Source organism: Bacillus rossius, chromosome 3 (assembly GCF_032445375.1).
Source record: "Bacillus rossius redtenbacheri isolate Brsri chromosome 3, Brsri_v3, whole genome shotgun sequence".
Lineage (NCBI taxonomy): Eukaryota > Metazoa > Arthropoda > Insecta > Phasmatodea > Bacillidae > Bacillus > Bacillus rossius.
Window position 1 is genome coordinate 25459825 of NC_086332.1, and position 24483 is coordinate 25484307.

Consider the following 24483-nt stretch of genomic DNA (forward strand, 5'->3'; position numbering starts at 1 on the left):
GCTACAACGTTCATTTGAGTTTCAATCGTCAGCTCTCGTCAAAATCTATCGATTCTATATATAAAACATTAATGTAAAATAGTTACAGTGAATATATATGGTGTTAAAATAAAAAATAGCGTATTTTATATTTTGTATAGAAAATATTGCCTGTTACGTACACGCATTCACGTACAACACACGGCCGTGTCCATGACACAGCCACACCCCATTTTTTTTATCCTCACCAACGCCATATTGTTCCGCCCAAATAATTGTGGAAATTGTGCTTGATAACGTCTGATAATGGTTAGTAAGTATAAATTAGAATGTCCGGCGTTAAAAACCTCCTTTTTCAGTATTTTAAAACTGTTTAATGCTGTTTCCACAATGCAAAAACTACATTTCAGCCAATGTTTTGGGCGTCTAACTAATATGGCACAACAATAAGCTGAAGGAAAATAACGGCTTCACACACCGGCCATGTAATACCCAGTTGCGGACTCCCTTTAACTTCAACAATAGCAGCAGACGGAGACAGATCTGTACGGATCAGCTCGGAAATGCTGAGATCTCCCGTTTGCGTTAATCCGTGTGACCAATAGAAGCAGAGTACTTGGCTGCGGTGGTAGCCTGTTTGTTTATTTTCTAAAGTCGTTAAAAATTGTTTCAAGTACAAGAATATCTAGAATTCTATTATTACATCGTCGTTTATTTTTCATTATTTATGTAAATTCTGCCCGTGCTATGATTTCGAAACATAATATTTTTTTGACGTGACAACGTCTAATAAATCGATTAACGCCGGCTGCACGCACGAAAAAGTGTCCCGTTATGCACATTGTCCCGTTACGCTGTGTCCCGTTACGCTCATTGTACGCTTGCGCCGCATCTATCTCTCTTCCACTCGATTGGCCTATGAATCTACTATTATATTAAATAGGTTAAGGGATTTTCAAAAGTAGCTTTTAAATTTAGTACTTTAACTAAACTACAATTTCATCAATGTTTTGTTATGACGTTGTCACGTTAAACTATCGTCCGTAAACCGACTTTACAATTTTTTTTTTAGTTAAATTAATTTATCGTAATCTTGAAATAAATATTATTGGCTGCCATTGTGGAAGCAGCAGACACGATAATGAAATGATACCGGAGATCCGTCTACGTTTACGCGCCACTGTAAAGTGGGCCTTACCAATAGCTCTGTCGAGGTCACCTTGTGTGAACAATGACGCGTGTGTTTTTTTACACCTGATGTTACCACATTAATGTTCTTGTTAATTACTAAAAACTTAAGTTGTAATTTGATGCAGTACAAATTTTAATTTACCAGTCAACGAACGATCAAGCATTGTAGTGCAAACTCAGACATATGTAGTGTTCAGAGTTTTCCCAACTTTGAAAATGTACCAACTGAGTTTGCTTTGACACACATGTTTAAACTCAACGGGCAAAATAAAAAATAATCCGACCAAAATGTGTTACTGCGAAACATGCATGTTTGCATTAAAAATGAAGTTTTACTTATAGATATAACTTTTCGGTATTTCGTAGTTTCCACTTATGGAAAAAAAAAACTTTATAATGTTTTCCTTCGAAATACTGTTAGTACTCCGAATCCGCTATTGTGGAAAACTGACTCGCGAAGTCGCTTCGTTAGATGATTCATGTTGTAGAACGGTTCCTTACGCCTGCTTTTTATGCAACATGCAAAGCGCGCGTGATCAACAGGCCGTCTAACCACCTGGCCACCCAAATAGCTCTCTTTCTGTGAAGGTTGTATGGCCTGGTTGGGGAAACTCATGGAATTTTCGGAAATGCACCGATGTTGTGGTGTTTGCAAACAGGTGTTTGCAAACAGGTCTGATGACTGCCATGATGCGTGGAGCGTGCAGAACACCACATGTTTCCACGAGTATTCAACCCACAGATTAAAAAATTTAAAAACAAAACCTGATCACCCGTAAATGGAACTCAACATGGATACAAAATAAATATTTCGAAGTGAAGGTTCCGTACATAATTTGTAGCTTCACGCCCATTTAAATCCCGTAAATCATGAACAAATGATGCAAGTTTACGAATGTAATTTTAATTTCTTAAACGTATAACATCTTAGCTCTCGGTATACGGCATTTGGTAGGAGTAATTTCGTGAATGGAACGGAAGTCGCTTGGAACGGAAATGTATAAGCACAGTGCTGCCATCTGTGGCACGGCGTGAACCAAGTTCACAATGTCAAATGGAAACATTATAGTATTAACTGTTTAGTGAATTTTAACAAGATGTGAAGTGTTTTAATCAAATTTCTGGTCAAAAAAAAAAGGTCCGAAAGGCTGGGTTTAGTATATTTTTTTTTAAAGTCTTTTTCACTTTTAGTTTAACTTTTTACTCCACCAATCGAACGATTCGGTAGTCCACGTAGCTAGTGGCGGTTGCGGAAATTACGTGTGATTCACGTCCAGAAAAGTAGTTGAAATCATAATGGGCGTATATATATTTATCACGCTCGCATTACTTAGAAAAAAAAGAAGAAAAACTGTATGTTATATTTAGTGTCAGAGTTTCGTTTTAAAACTGTATTTGCAACATGAAAATAAATGAATTTGCTCTTTTTTTTTATCACAACACTGCAAAAGTATACCTTCGACGACGCTTCCCTGAGAAGTAGGCACTAAACTAATGCTACTTAAATCGCAAACTGCCTATCTACCAGGCGTGGTGTAGTGTTTTATAAGAACTCCCAGTGTTTCAACTAGGCGTCTCAGATGACAACCGTTACCCAACAATTCATGCAACCAATTAGCCTCTCAAGTTCGTCGCAAAGTTCCTGGAACACTCGCTGAGGAGATGGCACCAGAGAGAGATGATCGATTTGATTTGACAAAGTGGAGAGCGTATCTTTCTCAAGTGATCTCGTGTTTTTTTTTTTTGTTTCAGCGTTTCCTTGGAGTTAATTTTCATCTTTATTTTACTTTTCCTTTCCGGTGGTAGTCCAGCTGAACCTGTTTTCTACACCTTGGTCGAGTCTGCCTTCAGGGGCTCACCTGCCTCGTGGTTACAAGTGCGTTTAACCGCCTCAGATCCCTCTCCCCGTCCCACCAATTACATAGTTGTGCTAAATATTATTAATTAGAATACATAAAAATATAGGGTCGACGCATACCTACCAACGTTTTATTTTGAAAATCCACTTTACATAAATTATGAAATACCCATCAATTAAAGTTGTACCCCCTCCGCGAAATTCCGTTTCGAACGTATAGTTCATGAAAAAAAAATCAGTTACACAAACTTTGGAGTTACGAAGGTAGGAAGTGGTTGTCTGATGTATATTCTGAAGTGAGTTTGCGTTCCGGGACACGCCCCCTCAGAATACGTAAACAAAGGGTAGTTACAAAGGAATTAATTGAGGATCGTGGAAATGTGTTGTGGTTATCGTTGTATAACCAAAGTAGGAGTAGGTTTACAGATACTGATCTCTAACGTTTAAAGGGCAGAGAAAGAACAAGGCGCCTACTTGGAACTGAAAATTATTTCAGTAGCTGAGCACGAAACATTTGAGTCCCATTTCAGAAAGGTGCAATTCTTGTAAGTAACAACTGTAAGAAATAACAATTTGTAATCGCATTATGTATATGAACCGGTATTTTATAAAGTTTGTCTAAATTTGTCACTAACAAGGCAGACTTTTCACTATAACTAAAAAATTTGGTTGTGCGACACGATAAGTACCTTGCAACTAACATAACATAGTTGAATTAATGAAACGGCAAGAGTTATTTTTGTTTGGTTGCAGCATAAATTTGTTTTTGATTTTATTCCACTGTTTTTTTTCCTACTTTCACATGAAAGGGGATTAACTAGATCACAATATATTTCTAGGATGATTTTTATTATAAAACTTGTAATTGTAGCCTACCTACCTATCGAATGTAGGACATTTAGTATTAGACAACAAGTGTCAGATATAAGCCTAAAAGTTTATTAGATACAATTATCAATAACCCAGAGTTGTTAGGTAGCCTACAAGGAAATAACTTGTAAACTTGTGAAAATTCTTTTGTCTTTATAATTTTACAAGAGTGCAAGCGTGAAACACTTGCAACTGTATATTTTAAAGGAACTTGAAAGTGTTACCTGTTAGTTACGCACTTTTACTTTTGTGAAACGTGCGACTGGCTGTGATCTACATTTACGCTGTGAGCTTCTGTACCGAGCGCATTGGCTGATGGCAGGCACTCTTGGTACGCCAGACGGTTGGAGATTATCGCCCACGTCTTCAGTGACGAGCATTGACTTGAGCAGACCGCGGCACTGATCTCGCCCCGGGACCCAGGACAAAGAGCGCATTTGTTTTGGAGCTTGTCCGAGTGACGAGGCACAGAGCAACGCCCAGCAGACCCCAGCCCCGGGTTCCGAGAACTCCCGAGCGGAGTTCCGGGGACAAGCCCCTCGGCGGCGCGGCGGTTTCTCCGCACAGCGCATTCGCGGTAATCCGAACACACTTCAAGAAAAAATACTCCACAATGAAATAAACAAAACACAACCTGCTGGTAACATAATTTAAATTTAGATTATATGCTGTCCGCTGAAGTTTAAGACAACTAGTAAAATATGGTTCGTGTTGTATACGTTTGAAAACAAAATAATATATATATATATTACTTTCCCAAAATTCCTTCACGTGTAGTTTTTTTACTACCAAAACTTTGTCGGACTGTTTTTTTTCTTATTGAAATGTTTGTTTACTTGTAACCCGAGGACTGTTACAAGCATATCTGAATTGTTAACGCAAAAAGTAGTTCAATGCTTAACGTGCAATTTGTAACTTTTATCTTTGGCGACGCTACTATCTTCAAATGCTTACCGCAAGAGTTTTTGACGTGACAACGTCTAATAAATCGATGAACGCCGGCTGCACGCACGAAAAAGTGTCCCGTAACGCACATTATCCCATTACGCTGTGTCCCGTTACGATCATTGTACGCTTGCGCCGCATCTATCTCGCTTCCACTCGATTGGAACAACCATAGATTTGACTTTTTCGAGGCACATTAAACTTGAAACACTCCCATTCGTTTCCTACTTTTCCTATCAGCGTCCTATCCTTAACAGAAGTTAAATAGCAAACATGTATAAAAGTTATAGTTAAAATAATCTCTTCGTTAAAGTAATAAACATATTTGAATTAATGAGTGCAAATAAAAGTAAATTTATCAATTAAATTGTAGATTTCATTTCACTCATTCTTTGTATCCATACAAAATAGTGATAATTCAATAAAAATGATTCAATTTTATTCATAAAAGTATGCAATCATTTCATTAATGTTTTGTTATGACGTTATCACGTTAAACTATCGTCCGTAAACCGACTTTACAGACAACCAATTTTTTTCAACAAAATTTTTTGTCTACATTTTTTTCAACATTGACTTACTGTTTTTTTTTTCCTTAGGGTCGCAAGCACCACCTAATTCCGTCACAAAGGTAGAAACTGGGGCTGTGTCGCGAAGCATCGCCACTGCGCGCGGCCAGGTGTATCGACACTTTGTTACGAAACGAGAACCCAAACCCGTCAACGTCTGGCGGGCCTACGGGGGGGTTTATGTTCCTAACAACGTGCCAACGTCGCGTGTCGGACGCGGGGTTACAAGTCATTAGGCCGATGCTAATGCGGGTTCTGACAGGTGGCGTAAGGACGCGCAGTGGCCTGGAAGCAGATTACAAAACTGTTCAACTGACCGCGAGGCACCGATGGCGACATCCGCCTCTCTGGACGGCCGGCCTTCCGGCACGCGGTTCTACCTGGAAGGGGACAGGGCATAACCATGCCCCCCTCCCCCCAAAGAAACTCCTTAACCAGCTAAAATAACGAATACACTGTTCAATTTAAGGACAATGAATAAGAAAAATTTATAAACATCCTTCTCTTTGAACACGTATTAGAATACGATCATAAGCGGTAGTACATAGTAGTACGGCAGTACAGTTTCTAAGTGTCAAGCTTTATTTTAAAAATTTCTAGTATTAATAAATTAAAAAAAGCACTTGAAGTTCGTCGGATAACCAAAAATGCGTATCAAAGCATCGTCTTTTGTAAACGTTTCTGGAGGAGGAACACAGGACCAGGTGCTTTTCTGTGAATGTGAATGTGTGTGTAGGTGTGTGTGTTTGTGTGTGTTGTGTGTGTTGTGTGTGTTGTGTGTTGTGTGTGTTGTGTGTGTTGTGTGTGTGTTTGTGTGTGGGGGGGAGGGGTTGGGGGGGGATTATTATTCCACACCACTTCCCTCAGACCCTCAAAAACAGGCATATCAAGCATTTATTATTGTTATAGCTTCATTTGGTCCCCCTTCTCTAACGAAATTCCTGGCTACGCCCACGGGAGAGTGTGGTCCAGGCTGGCAGCCGTGTTCTTCAACTAAGGGCCTTCGCTATGATTGCACACCAACTATTCCGTTCATACCGACATCGTAGCATCAGTCACATTCGAAGTTGATGTGTATAGATATACTATAAATCACGTGACTGATAGGCCAATTTTAATGCTTCCTTTTTAAATCTGATAAATTTTACTCGTACAAAGTTTTAGTGTTGAGGAATTTTTTTTTTATGGTTTGAATAAAAAGAAAATGAAAATGTTACATCGACAGGTTAAAATCACGTTCATCAAACATCGTTTTATTTTTCACGTACTGTATCTGATTTTAGTACTTAAAATTAACGATTAAATAAATGGTAGCGCTTCAAATGTGAATTTATCTGGAGAAATATGTTAACTTTTATGTTTAAATACAAACATTATTATTAATGTTAATCTACTGTATGCTCTTGAGAGTTGAAGACAATAGTTGATATTTAAAATAAACTAGTTCCCAATTTTTTTTTATATATAGAGTGTTTAAAAGAAGCCGATTTGTGTGCACTGTATAAGATGGACAAATTTGGAGAACCAGAGGGTTTCGTGAAAATAATTGGTTTTTAACATTTTAGTTTAACATCATTAACGAATGTAACCATTTAGTAACAATAAAACCTTATGGAAATCATATTTATTAACGAATATCAAGAAACTTAAGAACAGTTTACAAAATATTTTCATACAACGTTAAAATTTATTACTGAGGCCTAGATCATGAACCAGAGGAATTAATTATCTAACTTAGATCCTGACGTGGTGCAGGACTAAACTATGTGCATATGGTTACATGATGCACGGTTGATAGTGTTGGAATCGTAAGTGGCTTACTTCTCAGATAATAAAAAAAGAGTTATGTTTAACCTGGGAGTGAAAGCTAAGTTTACTTCCATACGTGGGGAGGCAACGGCAGCAGAAGATGGCTGCCACGCACGACAAACTGGCCAGTGCTTCTAGAGAAGGAAACCCTAATGGAATACAGTAATACCTCGAATAACGTTACCCCGTCTTAACGCGAAACCGGAGTAACGCGTCGATTCGTTCGTCTTTTGTTTTAACGTCTCGCGACTTTCGGTTCTTCACTCCGTCCACACCAGCGTATAGATTGTTTCTCTGGCTACGAGGAAATTTTGCGTGAGAAGAAAAAATCTTCGATCCGTCAGACGACTTGGTTGAAATTCTTAACATTCATGAAGTCCTCTACGTCGAAATACGTCGGTTTTACGTTTTTACGAATCACGATATAATTTATTGTGTTATCTAAGATATTATGACAATTATGATTTAATTTGTTTTCTTCAGTTTCCGGTCCCAATTATTAAACATAATAGTTACTCTCATCACATCCTCACTGACTCTGTAACGCCCAAAAAAGAGATATGAATACATTGGAGACCAGCGTCTTATGTTACACAAATATTATCCTACTCCATAGATATGTGTATAATATAGAAAATTGTAACAGTAGAGCAGCATTTGGAATACAGCTACATAAGTGGAACACGCCTTGATTATTACATTAATGTGTTGGTTATACTCATCATTTTTCAATGGAGACTCCTTAGGCTCCTTACGAATAACTATGCTTATAATTATTAAAAAGGCTTATATCTCAAAGTTTATCTCTAAACAAAAAAAAGGTAAAAAAATTCCTTTTTTTTTTTTTTAAATACAAGTTTTCGTCACTGGGAATATTTTTATGATATTTTGAATTTTTTACTTATGCCCTTTCATAAATATTTGTTTTTATTTTTTTAATATACTTATATCTTTAAAGTTTATAATTTTATCGAAAAACCATTGGTATTTTTGTATTTTATGTATATAATATTTTTGAATACCCGAAAGTTTTTTGGCAGATTTGCTTTTGTAGTTACGCCCTACTGAATTTTTATTTTATATTCTTCTTTCGCAGTCACTTAATTTCTTCCTGCTAAAATTATAGGTAAATAGCACCGATGCACAATATATATATTTTTTAAATATAATTTTATGTAAAATAATATTACATAATTTCATATATATAAATATAATATAAATATTCTACCAAGGATGTTTCTTTTTCAACCTCCGATGGGCTATAAAAAAAAGACAAATTTACATGAGGGCCTACATAACAATTTTACTACCAAAAGTTCAACAGGGTATTACTTTTTTTCTACATAATCGCCAAAACGATCGAGGCATTTGTCATATCGTGACACAAGCTTCACGATTCCTTCTTCGAAGAAGTTAACCGCCAGTGAATAGAGATACAGGGCCAGCGCCTGGATACACCTCTCCCTCACGACGCCGCTGTGAGGCGGGTGGACTAAGACATTGCAAGAGATACGAATAGTAAGACAGAATGCGCCCAACGATTAGTCCGCCCGCCTTACAGCGGTGTTGTGAGGGAGAGGGGTATCCAGACACTGGCCCCGTTATCTCTCTTCACTGGCGGCTAACTTCTTTGAAGAAAGCATCGAGAAGCTTGTGTTAAGATGTGACAACTGTCTCGATTGTTTTGGCGATTGTGTAGAAAAATAAGTAAGATCGTACTGAACTTTTGGTAGTAAAATTATGTTATATAAATTAGTCTTTTGTTATAGCCCATCGGAGGTTGAAAAAAAAGTCCACGTATATATATACACATTATAAATAATTTTCATTTGCATAATATTAAAAGAAATTGGATTAATAATAAAAATTTCGTTTATATTGAATTATAAAGTGTTTTTTATATTTATAATTTTTCAATGCGCGCTTTACAACCTCTTAGTTAAACATAATTTGTATGTATGTATTTACATGCACAATTGTACCACGACTAACGCGTATTTGACTTATACAATTATCGCTCCGTCCCACATATCGCGTCAGTTCGAGTATTACTATCAGCAAACGGCACTCATGCATGCAGAGACAAAGCGTGCAGAGACATTAAAAGAGGAATGTGGCGGTGAGGGGAAAATGTGAAGAGGCGGCGATCAAGGTCACCGAGGACCCTAAACATAAAGATCAAGGTTCAATAACTATCCCGGAAGGGTAAAATTGTTAAAATGTTTTTGCCTTGAACCATTACGTAATATTGAGCGAGTTTCGGTTGATGTTTAACACATATTTTAAGGTACCTGCAGTCAGTGATAACTAAGTAACTTAAAATAAAGATCAAAACGAAATGATAAAAGATGTTATATTAAACCGAAGCTTAAATTAGGACATTCTATGACCCGAAGTTGACAAAACTCCAACTAATTTGGGCTCAGACGTAGACGTGACGTCACACTATCAGCAGTACCGCACAGTTCAACGGTATCAATTTTAAATTTATGTTGGAATAAAAGGGGCATGTGTCGTTTTGCCTAAAGGCGTTTTGCCTAATTTTAGGTAAAACGCAGTTAGGCAAATCGCCGTTAGGCAAACAGCTGATAGGCAAAACGCAGTTAGATTAGCTTAGCTTAGGTTAGGTTAGGCAAATCGCCTGTTACTCGAATGAAAGCGAGGCATCACAGCGACTGACCGGTGACGTCGAGGTGGCGCAGGTTGGAGCAGCGCGCCGCCAGCTCGAACAGCGCCGGGTTGGAGACGGCGTGGCAGCCGTGCAGCTGCAGGTGCGTGAGCCCGGGGCAGCGCCGCGCCAGCAGGCTGAGCCCCTTGTCGCTGAGGCGCGCGCCGTCGCTCAGCAGCACGCGCTGCACGCCGGGACACGCGCCGGTCCTGCCCTGGCCGCACAGGCGCCGCAGCACGCCGCGCACGGCCCGGTCCCCGCACACGCCCTCCCCGCTCAGCCGCACGCAGCGCCACAGGCGCGGCTCCCACGCCAGCGCCTCCCAGCGCCGGCACACCATGGCGCACGAGCACAGGTCCGCGCTGTCCAGCCACGCGAACACGCGCAGCACGGCCTCGTCGGGCAGCAGGTCGAAGGGCGACGGCGGCGCGCCCTTGCGCTTGCCGGGCGGCGGCAGCGGCGTGGGCGGCACCAGCGTGTGGTAGCCCTGGTCCGGCGAGGGCGAGGCGCGGCCCAGCTTGGGGTAGGAGCGCAGCTGCAGGTCCAGGTGGTAGGCGTAGCCCTGGTGGTGGCGCGGCTCGGAGCCCGGCGAGGGCGAGGCTCTGCCCAGCTTGGCCAGCGGGCACACCATGGGCGAGAGGCGGCCTAGCAGGGCGGACCTGCCCCCGGGCGGCGGCAGCTCCCTGGCCGACATGCCCGCCTAGCGGCGCCTGCGAGCACCACACCGCACCACACTCCGTCAACACTTATCCTGCAATCCACGCAACACACCTACTACTGACAGCAGTCATGTTCACATCTCTAACTGCCAACGCAACTAATAAAACCTCTTTCAAACATCACATATTATATGTAATTGTACATATAATACGTATACGGGGAGGGAAGAACGTGAGATGTGCGCTGGAGCGACGGTGACCTCCCCTCTCCAGATGATCTCACGAGCCTTAATTCTCTCAAATTTTTGACAAGTTGTCGAATGAATTTGGTACTCGTGGTACCCATTTATACCAATTGTCACTTGCAAAGCAACAAATGGTGGTCGTTTGTTTACTACAAACACTGAAAATCACATAAAGTTTAGTTCGCAAGTGTTGTTGAAAGGATGCTCAGATCCTGTGTATTTCTTTTGAGAATTGTAAAATTTTCAGACACGTTATATTAATCCAATTATAATCGTCAGTCTTGTCTTTGCTCTGCGCACGCTTCTTGTATCGTACCTTGTCATCCGGTGGGGGGAATAGACTTGAGGGGCCGGGATATTATGGAGCTTGGGAAGGCGGAAGGAAGAGAAAAGGACGTTAAACTCTTTGAAACACATGGAACTTAAATTTCTAGGTTGGTTTTGTTAATTTGGCTTAAGAATTTTAAATATTCTTTCCTGATAAATTATACACTGCTTTGTTTTTAAAAATGTTGAAGACGCATTATTACCCGAGGCAATAAAATCTTTGAAAGTTTTATTGAAGATATACTTCTTTAGGAGAGTTATGGAAAAATGAATAGAGTGAATTTTTACAGGGTGAAAAAAAAATGCTACATACAAAAAAAAGGCTATGAACTATTTAATTATATATGTGTTTTTACATCTTATACTTTAAAGATTGATTTTAAATACTGGATCATATAATTTAAAAAAAAATATTTATCATGAATATAAGTGCTATAAATTGTGTTAATAAGCTTTTACAAGTGTATTTACTATTTATATAAGTGAGGTTATGTTCCCGTATGTACAATTGATTTTCATTATTAATTACATTAATAGTTAATAAATAATTAAAAATTAGATCATTTTACTAAATTAAATAATTAATTGTATACGTATTTATATTAAGATTGAAAACTAAAGATTTATTTAAATTTTGTATTTGATTGAATTTATAATATCATTCCAGTACTTTTAATATTTTATTTCTATTATTTGCATGCAAAATCAAAGTTAGTTTTTTTTATTATTATGCCAAGTAAGTATAACTTGTAAAGCTCGTACATAAGTAAACGCACCCTTTTTTTAAAAAAATACGAAATCATAGAAACCCAATTGAAATCGGAAAGTATTGGACCAAAACTTAATATACACGCTGGTGACAATCTAATTATTTTCCCCATTAATTTCCATTAAATATAGTCACAGAAAGTTATAAAACCAGGAAAATGAGAATGAAAAGGGTCGACGCGGGGCCCCGGGGCCGAGTACTGTTTTCATCGTCCCGCGGTGGTGGAGGCAAGGTAGCAGCCGGTGAAAAAATATTCTCGCTTACAATTATTCCACATCTAAATAGCTCTCTCTATATATATCTGTGTGTGTATCGATATTCCCGAGATGGAAACAAACCGGTCGGGCAGAAGTCGCGCCGCGAGACGGGGAAGTCTAAGATGTACATCAAGTTTATGTCCCTGCCCGAACACGCCCGAATATTCACCTTCGGCCAACCTCGGGTTTATTTATATATATATTTATATTTCTCTGTTTATTTTAATGTAGCTATACTAACCTAACTAACCGTCCATAGTGTTTTTAAAGTGTTTTAATGTAGCTAACCTAACCGACCACTTTTAATATTTGTATTCATTTTTCCCCTGCGCAAAAAAAAAATAAAACAAATCCCGAGGTTGGCCGAAGATGAATATTCGGGCGTGTTCGGGCAGGGAGAGAACTTGATGGACATCTTATAGGCTTCTCCGCGAGACGTGGCGACGACGGAGCCCAGACCTGCCCGCTAGCTCGTCAGGCTCGTCAGAGAGCTGCATATGTGTGTAGTGGTTGTGACGATAACCCCGACTGCCGCTCGTTAACCACGGCGCGCCTGTGTGTTCACGTCGACAAACCCCGCGCACCTGCACCGCGCACGCAGGCTGTTGCACTCGTTTCCAGAGCCGCGCCGTGCGTGCCTCGGATCTTTCCCTCCGCGTCCAAGCACCCAGACTGGTGCGTGTTAACGACAGCGTGTTGGGACCGTGAGGGCCCGCTTGCGCTTGCGTAATCGTAACTGTGAAGCGGGAATTATAAACCTTCTACACCCTCCCCCCCCCCCCCCGAAACTTTTCCTTTTCCCTTCCGATAATCCTAAAGGTTTTCGCCCCTGAACAATAGAAATATATAAATTACAACTGTGTTCATTTATAAATATCTTACTAACTTCATCGTGCGATTCTCTTAATGTTTTGTCAAGTTTTATGTATCTAACGTGAACATCACAGTCAAACGACACAAAAAAAAAAATAATGGGTGCGTGTACTTATCTACGCTCGTTACAGATCATTTTTTACCACCTCGGGATGGATAAATGCAATCAGTTCTGAATTCCAGCCGAAGTAGCGCCCTGCTGTGCTCTCGTTGACTGTTACGCCATGCGTCCGTAACATAAGTAAAATGTATTAACTTCCCTCCTACACGCGCGACCTGCTGTTAGGTTTCCGATGGTGAATTCCCAAGGTTGAAAACATTTTTAGTAAGACTGAGGGGCCGTATGACATAATTACCATACAATACCCGTACACTTCCCCCCACCCCCTACAAATGTGTCCGTAACCAACCAAGAAGCCTTTCCCCCCCCCCCAAAAAAAAAAGTAGAACAGTAAATATCAGAAATATGTTTCAAGAAACCATAATTCAATTAAATACAACAATAAAACAAATTAAATCTACATTGCTAACATATAATAACGTATCATAAAGTTCCATTTTACTTAAGCTTGAAATTAATGTTAATACACAAATAAGAAACATTTTGAAATTACCTCTTCTTCCGAGAAGATTTATATTTAAATTAAATGTGCACATTATTTCTGAGAATTAAAATATACAAATGTTGGCAGAGATGTTTTCAATCGTAATTATAAAAGATATGAGTGCATGAGATTAAAAAATTAAATCTCTCACGATTAAATCTCTCATAAACGAACAATTCAAATTATTCTACTTGCGCATTGCCAGCCAGGAATCCCAGAATCCCTGCAATGGTACACCTATGAAATGTAAGAATACTTCATAATTTTAGAACATTAACGAATAAAACTTTAATTTTAACTTTTACTACCGTTTGAAAAAGAAAAAAAGACGGAACATGAAATACAAGGTGTTACACTAAAAAAGCCCGGTGGAATTGCGAAGTTCTTCAGTAGTGCAATGTTTATCAGTGCAACGTTATCAGTGGTCGTGTCCATGCAGTCCTTAAGTGCAACGACGGTCCCGCGACCCAATCGCAAACCACATCAGATGTTGTCGCGTGTGTTTCAATGTAGTACATACTGTAGCCTTCAATTTATTTAATCTAATAACCAGAATGTTTTTTGACATGACAACGTCTAATAAAACGATGAACGCCGGCTGCACGCACGAAAAAGTGTCCCGTTACACACATTGTTCCGTTACGCTGTGTTCCGTTACGCTGTGTTCCGTCACGCTGTGTCCCGTTACGCTCATTGTACGCTTGCGCCGCATCTCTCTCTCTTCCACTCGACTGCTTATAAAGTGAAGTGAAAAGTTAATGTGGTTTTCATTGCTTATTACAACAATTTCGGCAATAAAGGTTAATTATAATTATTCTTGCATTTTAAAAATCTGTTTACTAGTATAATTTCAAGTATTTATTCTTTTATTATAAAAAAATAAAAATGATTCAATTTTATTCATAAAAGTATGCAATCATTTCATCAATTCGTTATGACGTTGTCACGTTAAACTATCGTCCGTAAACCGACTTTACACAGACAACCAATTTTTTTTTAATGCAACTGGGGAAGGGGGGCGGGGGTGTTTCTGCTAATTTTTACCCAGGTTTATGTGTAGAGACACATCGTGGTGTCAATGAGACGTTGTTTGGAAACAGTGAAGCACGAGTGTGGTAGCGGTGAATACGTACGGAAAGTGGGTGTGCGATGACCGTGGGAAGAGCGGGAGAGGAGGGGTGCCGGCGGCAGTTTCCCAGCCCGCGCCCGCTCGCGTGTCCGCACGCCGCCGCCCGTTCCCACGCCGAGCGGCAGCTGTGCCGCCCGCCCCTGTGGCACGGTTCCAGGCCCACCGAGCAACTGGCGCGGTTGTCAAATACCGTTTTAAATATTAAGTAAACCTAGAAACGTCTTAAACATAATGACATATAAAAAAATGGTTGTCTGTAAAGTCGGTTTACGGACGGTAGTTTAACGTGACAAACGTCATAACAAAACATTGATGAAATGATTGCATACTTTTATGAATAAAATTGAATCATTTTTATTTTAATAATAAAAGAATAAAAAACTTGAAATTATACTAGTAATCAGATTTTTAAAATGCAAGAATAATTAAACTTTATTGCCGAAATTGTTGGGTGTAATAAGCAATGAAAACCGCATTAACTTTTCACTTCACTTTATAAATAGTCGACGAAACAGTTCACGTGTAGATGACTTGTAATTAATTTTAAAAAACTGGCGTTTAGCTATAAAGTTTAAATATAATTATGAACAAGTTTTCATATAAATAAACTGTAATCAAATATCTATCATCAATTATATGAATAACCAAAATATTTTAGTCAATTGTAACGTAACCTATTATTACTGCACTCGCCGACAGCGTAACGGAACACAGTGTAACGGAACAATGAGTGAACGGGACACAGCATAACGGAACAAAGTGCGTAACGGGACACTTTTTCGTGCGTGCAGCCAGCGTTCATCGATTTAATAGACGTTGTCACGTCAAAAAGTAATTTTAAAGACGTTATTAATTCAGAATTTATCGACTGGTGTATAAACGGAGTGGCGTATATAGTTTGAAAAAATGTTACTCTTTGAAAGAATTTTTGACAATGTTGAATTATCTTGGTAGCAATGAAATAAGCATGGCTGCCATGTGCTCTTGTGTATATTTTTTGCAATTTAAACTGAGCTTATGATTTTGAAAATTTTATACGTTGCGGCTATGCAGTTTTCAAGTTTGGAAACGAAAGATAAAGCACTTTAACACATTGTTTTTGTTCGTCCGTATTGTAAAATAGATAATATGAAACATTCGTCGTGAATATTCCCAGCAACGAACGACCAAAAAAAGAGACCAAGGTAGCCAATATTTACATTCGAAAAGTTAAAAACTTTTAGGTTGTTAGGTTGCCGATAAATACCGCACATCTCGCTGATTTACAAAGATGATAAGAGAGTTAGTTGTAGCATTGAGTTGCGACGCTAAATCTTCCTTGCTTTGTGGTTAGTCTCATTGGCAAAAAAACAATGATCTGTCTCATCCGTCCGTCAACACAAGACATGCTGCAGCCAATCAGATGGTCCGGAAAATTCCATCCGTCAGTCCGTCAAAACTTACCAAGCTTTAACTTTCGACGGACGGATGAAATAACTTCCAAAATGTTAGCAATTGCCGGCGACCTTTAAAGTTTATTTATTTGTTTAACTGCTTCAACTGAAATGTTTCTAACTTATCCTGTACAAGATAAATTTTCACAGTTATTTAAGCCTTCTAGTATGTTGGCAGCATCGAAATGGAAAAGTGTTTGATGGACGTGCGGGTCATTGTGAATCGCTCGGCTTGTAGACGGACGGGTGACCTTTACCTAAATCAAGACTAATTCTGGAAGTTGGTTCAGCGGAGTGAAAGGAACTCGCTAGAAAGGATCGTGAAAAATGCCGTCATGTAGCTAATGAGTATTGTAAAACAAAGATGAAATTCTGATCATTTAGCAGGAATGTGTGTGTGGGTTGGAAGAGGGGGGGGGGGGGGGTATTTTTCGAGGCCAGCAGTGTAGAAAAACACTGTAGCATCGTCTGTGTTTCGAGATTGGTTGATTTTCTTTCAGGTACATGTCAACTGTCGGCACACGAATCGCAGCAATTTTGTGCGGAAGCAAACGCATACGGCAGCCAACTACTGGGTGGAAATGGCTGGCATGGGCATACTTTATTGAAGTATGTTGAGCGGTCGGATATTTTCGCGGAAAAATCCTTCCCCTATTTATATGGATAGCAGATTCTCACCACATTATAGTTCGGAAACTTCATAACGCATGCCTACGAATGCATACAACTTGAATACAAGGCATTTGCAACGTTCTAAATAGCTAAATATGGAAACTAGGCGACTGCTACAACTAGGCAAGTAGCAAACATTAAATTCCACACGCAGCTTAAATATATGTTAAAAAAGCTAATGAAAATTAAATATAAAAAAATCATCTCGGTCATATCACCAAGCATATATAAGTGCAGTTTACAGAAAATCATCTACGTACACATCCAGCAAACAGGAATAATTTACCCATAACTAAGTCCAAACAAAAATTCCCTTAAGAGTATTGCTGCAGAAGAGCAATGCAAATGAAATCTAAAATCTACTTTAAACATAGTAACGTAATTACAGTTAGTTTAAATAATTTGCTTTTGTTTTACCAATATTACTTACAAGATAAATTACAATTAAAATGTTAAATGTAGGTGTATGAAAAAGACATGAACTTGTTGAAATGCTGTCCTTCGCCTAACTGTAAGTTAGTAAATAAATTAAAAAAAAGTAAAAAAATACTAATCAATGTATTGGCGTTAAAACGTCATTAAAAGAAAAACGGGGTGAGGATTGATGTCATTTTGACATCCATTATCAACATGGTAAATATTGCACACACCCTCTCCCTATGGACGAATGCCATCACATCGACGTCAACTGTGTGTCGCGACTCCCATCTCACGAACTGCGTAAACCAGTGAAACTTGACATTTTTCAAAGATTAGGTATGTACGCCTACTGCTCTGACCAGAAACTCAAAAGTATGTTCAATTAACAATACGAAAATTAATTTTTTAAGGCGACTTCAAAGTTGAAGAAATGAGCGAACAAAAATTAATGCATTTCATATAAATAAAAACTTTGTGAACGTGCCGTAGTTTATTCCTTGTAACGTTGAATATTATTATTTTTTTAAATTATAGCCCTAAATAGAACATACTGCATCAAATATTACTGCTACGACCTTAAATATTTTGTTTGTTGACAACAAACATTTTTGAATGCCACCGTACCAAAAGAAAATATAACTGCATGTATCTTAAGAGGCCAGTCTGCCTGGAGATATATCTTATGAGCGACAACTACATTCGCTTATACCTCAAGCCTACACTTGGTAACGCTATCGAGAAGTGGCAAATTACAAAAAATACTTTTAGTAGTTTTCCGTCACGTTCGGAGTTAATGTTGTGTGACCTTGGAACAGTGTTGGTTTGCGTCACGAATTTAAGGGGAACAGTTTAAACGGAATTTCCTTGAGAAACGTAGAAAAAATTGATGTGAACTTTTCCGTAAATTACCCGTGCATGTACTTCAAGGCTATTTCAAGGCTTGTCGGTGGTCATCACCTAGATACACACCGGGGCTCGAAGCCCGAGAGGCAGGCAGGAGGGAGGCTGTACCAACTGCGCCACGGAAGAAGATCCGGCTCCCCGCGCCACGGCGGTCGCCACGGTCGAGGGAGACCAGCTCCCACCCCCCACCCCCTCCCCCGCGACGAGCCCTGCCCGGCCAAGGTCGTAAATCAGACGCCGAATGGGCGCGAATACCGGACGCGACACTGCGCCGTGGCCAATAAAACGAGCGCGAGGAAAACTCAGTTAAAACGCGCCGTGCAACACACGATCACTCCTGCTGGCGAGGTACTTACTTCGTCTTCAGTGGTTTCCTGATGGCGAGCGCGCCGATGTGTGCCAGTGCGGCCACACAGTGTCGAGAACACGGGGCCACGCCCCACTCGCGCCAGCCCGCCGAGGCGACACCGAGACTGAGACCTAGCTTGTTCAAGTAGTTCCGGGCCCATCCGCTAGATAGTAGCTTTCATGATAGATTTTTAACATAGCTAATTAGTTGTGAAAAGTACCTAATACATAAGCTATTTTTAGGCAAACAAACCAGTGCAAATTAATTTATTTTATTTTTATAGCCATATATTTTGTCGTATGGCTTACCATAAATATTTCATCTCCTACTCGTGTATACTGAAAATCCTTTTTTATATATTTATTAGAAAGCAATGTGTTTTAAAAATCTTTAATAAGCAATTGGTATTATAGCAGGTAAGTTAACATCCTAACACGGTGAGCGAATAAAGCAACATAAAAGTACTCTGTTAATAGTACGTACTCCCAATCCCTATGAACAAGTGCACTTTGAAACACACGCATACTGTGTGTGCTCAGAGCTTCAGGAACAACCACGTGATTTAAACCTGCTCATCCGAACACAAGCTTTTAAGAATACGCTAGAAGCACCAGCGAGCGTCGCACTCACAATCCCGCCTCACTAACACAAATACACCCCTGACTAAGCAGGCTCTGCCATACACGCCATGTTGGTTATTTCATTTTCTTGTCATTACTATTAATTAGGTGATTTTCCAACATATTTCTTTCGATAACTACCTCGCATATTATGTTTCGTCTCAAATTTTCTCTATAGATATTCACTTAATATTAAATGTCATGCAGTTGTTCATAATTATGATCATTGGTGTGACTTTTAACAGTTCGAAAATTTAGTTCAAGTGAATACCTGATTAGAAAATTTGTGAGCCAACAACAAATACAAGATAGTTATCAAAATAATTTACAGGAAACACCTTTGAGTAAATAATAGTAATGACTAGAAAACAGAATACCCAACTCAGCTTGTGAGACCGAGACTCATTATTCCGTTAAATACAATGGTGGTAACTGGGCTAAGATGGAGTTACCAGCACTGTCGTGACAACTGAAGATGTGAAACTGGAAACCTGCCGGGGAAGCCTACAACTCACGTAATTTCGGTTCCCTGCAAGAATTTCCGAAGATTTCCGAAGTTTTGCGTTTTGGTATTAACGCCACTTCAGCCGCTAAATCAGAAGTTTCCAATGAAAAACAAGCATGTTGTGACTGACCTAACCTAACCTAACCCTTCGGTTTTTTTTTAATTTCAATTTTTGAGAGAAATCCGAAGTTGCATGAACGTGGTAGGGAACCGAAACTACGTGAGTTGTAGGATTCCCAACGTGCCGCGTGCTGCTGGTTGCCGGGGGCCTGCAGAGCGCCGCTCCGGCGCGGACTTGGCGGCCGTCCGTTTCCCACGGCCCGGCCGCAGTTCGCGAGGTGGCCGCCGCGCGGCGCGGCGGTAGCAGGCGACACGTCCCGCCGCGTGCTGCGGGTCTCGGGGACTTTACTTGGAGTTTACCGTGACTCGTTCGAATCCGTTTGCCATCAGACGGTTTGAACCGAAGGATGATGCATGCGACCCTCTCCCTGCATGGCTAATCTCAGCATGACTAGGCGTATAGGCTTCGGCCTGAGACGCACCTAGGTCCCTCCCTAACCCGGACCCCTCCAAAATACACTTAGTTTTAGTTAGGTTAGAAAATCGAAGTCTTCGAACAAGTCGGAATCGTATTATTCACAACGGCTCGACTTCCGGAAATTCCGTGTTTCCGTTACGCGAAAGACTTGAAATAGTAGCTCAGCCACTGAAACATAGAAAGCAATTTATAATTATACTTATAAGAACTGAAATATTGTACATAATTTTTAAGTGAAACTTCTTTGCTGAGGGGGTAAAATTTTTCGAGTGTTACGAAAATTCCGATCGCAAGTCGGGAACAAGGGTGGTATGTGGTGAAGGAACCGGGTGAGGAGGGGAATAGTTAGGTACGTGGTGGGGGAACCGATAGAGGAGACGGCAGGGAAAGGTAAAAATGATGCAGCATACTTGCGCTTTTAGAAAAAGAACTCATCCCCCTCGGAAAGGGGGGGGGGGGGGGGTAGTCGACCCCTGGTAAATTCCTCCGCCATGCCCCGGCCTCATGGACACACAAAAATCATTGTTATTGCCCATATATCGAAAGTAGTGTTTTTTCAGTAGCTGTAAAGTAGTGTTTTTTTTCAATAGCTGTAAAGTAGTGTTTTTTTCAGTACCTAGCTGTAAAGTAATGTTTTTTTTTTGCCCATGGTCATTAAATAATTGTACTTTCATCTGGATTACAAATACTTGCAAAGTTGCAAATCGACACGACAGTTAGAAGTAGGTCAAAATTAACTTTAAAGATTTAATTACAAGTGAAGCTAATAAAAGTTTGTTAAAAAAAATGACACAAACAGCAATGTTTAGACGAATAACAAGAGTGGGCATCCCATATTCATTAATAACACTGCCAAGTGTTCCAAATCAAACTGATAAATTCAAACACAGTACATAGTTTATTTTTTTATTATTCCGTTTTGCAGAAAATCGATGACGATTTGTCAGTGTTCTCAGTGTTCATTAACAATAAATATCAGAACCTATGAAATTATATGGCTGTTAGGAGTAGAGAGGAAGTCTATTGGCCGGTTTCACCAATGTCCCCTAACTTTTAAGAGCTGCTTAAGGCATGTGTAAGGGCTGCCTAGCACATTGAATCGTTTCACCAACAGTTAAGGAACTCTTAAGTAATCTTAAGCATTCCTTAGTTTAAGTGGTGGAAATCGGGCCCCTAACTATTTAAGCGGCACTTACTGTCACAAAACAAGAAAAATAAAATGGATGCCGTGGAGGAATACGAAGAACTAACCGAAGGTGTACATTTTATTTTTGATATAAATGTTATTGCTGAAGTTGTGGAACATTTTTAAGGTGAACTTAATGTGAAATCCTTTATTATAAATACATTCGAGAATGTTCGCATACTCCACTTTTATTTAAGAACTCATTTAATAAGGAAGTAATTAAAGGTTTTTCTTTTGAAAAGTCTTAAAAGAACATTTATTACAAGGAATTTTGTATGTTCTAAAGGAAAAAAAACTGTTCTTTTTTTATTTTCATCTGCTATTAAAACTTAGTTTAAACTTAGACAAAATTACAATAGCGATAAATTCTCCCATGCTGCGTCCTTTTCTTTGCTCGAAACAGCATCCGTCCTCTTATTTTCTATTATATTTTTATGCCTCTCAACTAGGCTCAACACCTTCATTTTCTCATCAGAAGAAAAGTTTTGCGTTTTCATTCTCTTTGTTTCAAACATTTTCACACTACTTTGCGACGACCATATAGCTACTACTTTCCGTGAAAATACACTAACATCGTAACATCCAATTACCGCGAAATTAATAAACATTCAGATATTTGTTTACTGTTTAGTTAAAATATTTGATTGGCTTATGTATGTCACGTGACAAAAAGTTCGAAGTATCAACCCGAAAACTATTAGTACTTATATCTGTACGAACCCTCGCTCTATGGCAAGCCAGTCCCTAACTAAGCAACCCCTACATAAGTGAATGTGACGATGGTGAAAACAAATTTCGTGAGAATTGACTTTAAGGAACGCCTAAACTTAAGCAGTCCTTTGCTGAGGGTGTGTTTAGGAGGCGTTGGTGAAAACGGCCCTATATCATTGACACTGAAACTGAATAAAACATACAATCCACTGCAATGCCACATCTCAAAATCTTATAATCTCCTAATACCTCAATGACATAAATATCACTACTATCTAGACGAATAACAGTGGGTTCCGATATCAATTGGATAGTAATTAATAACACTGGTAAGCGCTCCAGAACAGCAAACAGTAGTGTACTTGTTATTGTTCCATTGGCGATCGATTCATCATTGTTCTCAGCGTGCTAGACAATACTGGAACCCACTCGCTGTAAATATTCTGTTTGAGCGATATGATAGTATAAGGCTGCTAGGATCAGTGAGGAAGTGGACATTGGTTGTAACCAGGCAGTGACGAGTCGGCACTGCTTGGTTCCGTACGGCTCCGCCTACTGTTTGGTTCTGCCGGTTCGTTCTAAGCAACGTGTTTCCATCGAACTATGGAGCTCACACTATACAGCTCGCGTGCAACAGATAGCACACAGTGTTCACTGGCAGCAGATATCATCCCAATACAAGAACTCTGTGATATTAAGGGTCATCCTCACACACTTTGATATATATTTTTTTTCATTACTTTAATTTAAGGGCGATTTCTAAACGTTTAATTAGATATCTCACATTTATTGTTCTGCCATTAATATTTTCAACATATATTCACTTAGTGTAATGGTTGTAAAAAGGCGCGTAAGTCTGCGCAGTGATCAATTGCCCCATAAATATCTAAGTGAATATCTACTGGAAAAAAATTGTGGAATAACAAAAATGCAAGGAAGGTATCAGGTAAAAAGTTTATAAATAGCACTTAAATAAGTAATGACGAATATACGAGCAAAAAAAATCATCAAGGCGTATGAGACCGAACCTCGCGTACTACAGACGTCCGTGTGTTCACCTACGCAGACGCAAAAAAAAAAAACACGCCTGCCTCTACAAGTGGGCGGTAGATGCAACACTCTTACGCCCGGTCGTTCGTGGCTTGTGTGGTCGCGCTTTACATCGTGTGTTTTTACGTCGCCATTCGGTCGGGAGGATAATGAAGATACGCAACCTCGCCCGCGCGCCTTGAGCATTGCGGAGCGACTCCGGCGACGATCTTCCTCCGCTGCTGGCAGTGCTGTTGTCACTGGGCAGAGGGCAGCATTCGAGAACACCGTCGGCCAATCTGCGATCTAGCCATGGCGTCTGCTCTGTTCACACCGTTAAATCATTTAAATAATCGACACTATTTAACAGTCTGGTTGTACCTAATGAAGGGGAACAGATGTCAGCTCCCGAAAGTTCTCCAAACATCGCAACTGTTTTCTTAGGAAGCCTACTACTGTGTTCGTCTGTGCTGTCGTCGTTGTGGTGTCCACAATACATGTTGTTCAGTGTACGTCGTTGGGTTCATCTGTTTGTCACTGCATCGTCCAATGCGTGTGTTTTTCTCAAAGGGCGGTTCTTGTTGCAACCGTCTCGTCGCTGTCAACCCACTGTGGTCGTCTGTTCCGTGATATTTTTTTTCTCTCTAATACCCTCCACGTAATTCTCTGTGCTGTCTATGCATTTAACTTTTGACATTGGCTGATTTGGCTCGTTTTGCGTTTTCATTTTTTTTCACCCGTTTTATGTATGACAGTGTAATCAGCAATTTCGTATGTTAAAAAACATTGTAACTCTTCCTGTGTATTTGTTCACACATATATACTAGTAGGTTGTTATCGTCTTATATTACCCCCATCTAACCCCGTCGTCTGCAGTATGTTCAGCTAGACGTACAGCCTCCAACCCAGAGACAGAAGCCTCGGGATTTAAGCGAACGCTCTTCAGCGATATCGTCTGCTGACAGTCGAAAAGGTAAAACTGCCCCAGACAGTTTTCTTGTGATCATACTGCCTTTGGGGCTCTTCCAAACACACGCGTCATGTAAGCAATGCTTTTCTTCGCCCAACGTCACACCCTAGCGAGCCCAGACAATGGTGCCTCTCTCGGCAGCGCTTCCAGAAGACGCAAGGGGCCATGGCGGTGCGATGGGCGGATAACTCGCCCCTCGACGTCGACGCGGGTTTGATTCTCGGCGGAGACAAACTCTGAGTTCCTCCCTGTGGGAAAAGGGGGAGGGAGGAATGCGGACGTCGCCGTTGGTCGGCGAGTTTCCTCGGCGCACTGAGCATGCTCGAGGTTCATCGGTCACCTCCGGGCTACTCCTGTGGCTGCCACGATAAAGCTCGCATTATGTACTTAAAAC

At 40.1% G+C, this 24483-nt stretch overlaps 1 protein-coding gene across 3 annotated transcripts in view; it reads right to left on the reverse strand.

The window, feature by feature from the left end:
- LOC134530394 (F-box/LRR-repeat protein 7-like) overlaps positions 1–24483 on the reverse strand; it is a 129747-nt gene that overhangs the window by 54548 nt on the left and 50716 nt on the right. For 2 of the 3 annotated variants that reach the window (XM_063365172.1, XM_063365173.1), the window contains exon 2: positions 9902–10599. In XM_063365172.1, the coding sequence (XP_063221242.1) occupies positions 9902–10583 (682 nt within the window). In that variant the 5' untranslated portion in view covers positions 10584–10599. Of the gene's footprint in view, positions 1–9901; positions 10600–18537; positions 18613–24483 lie in introns of those variants that run through there. The other variant, XM_063365174.1, reaches the window with a different exon arrangement.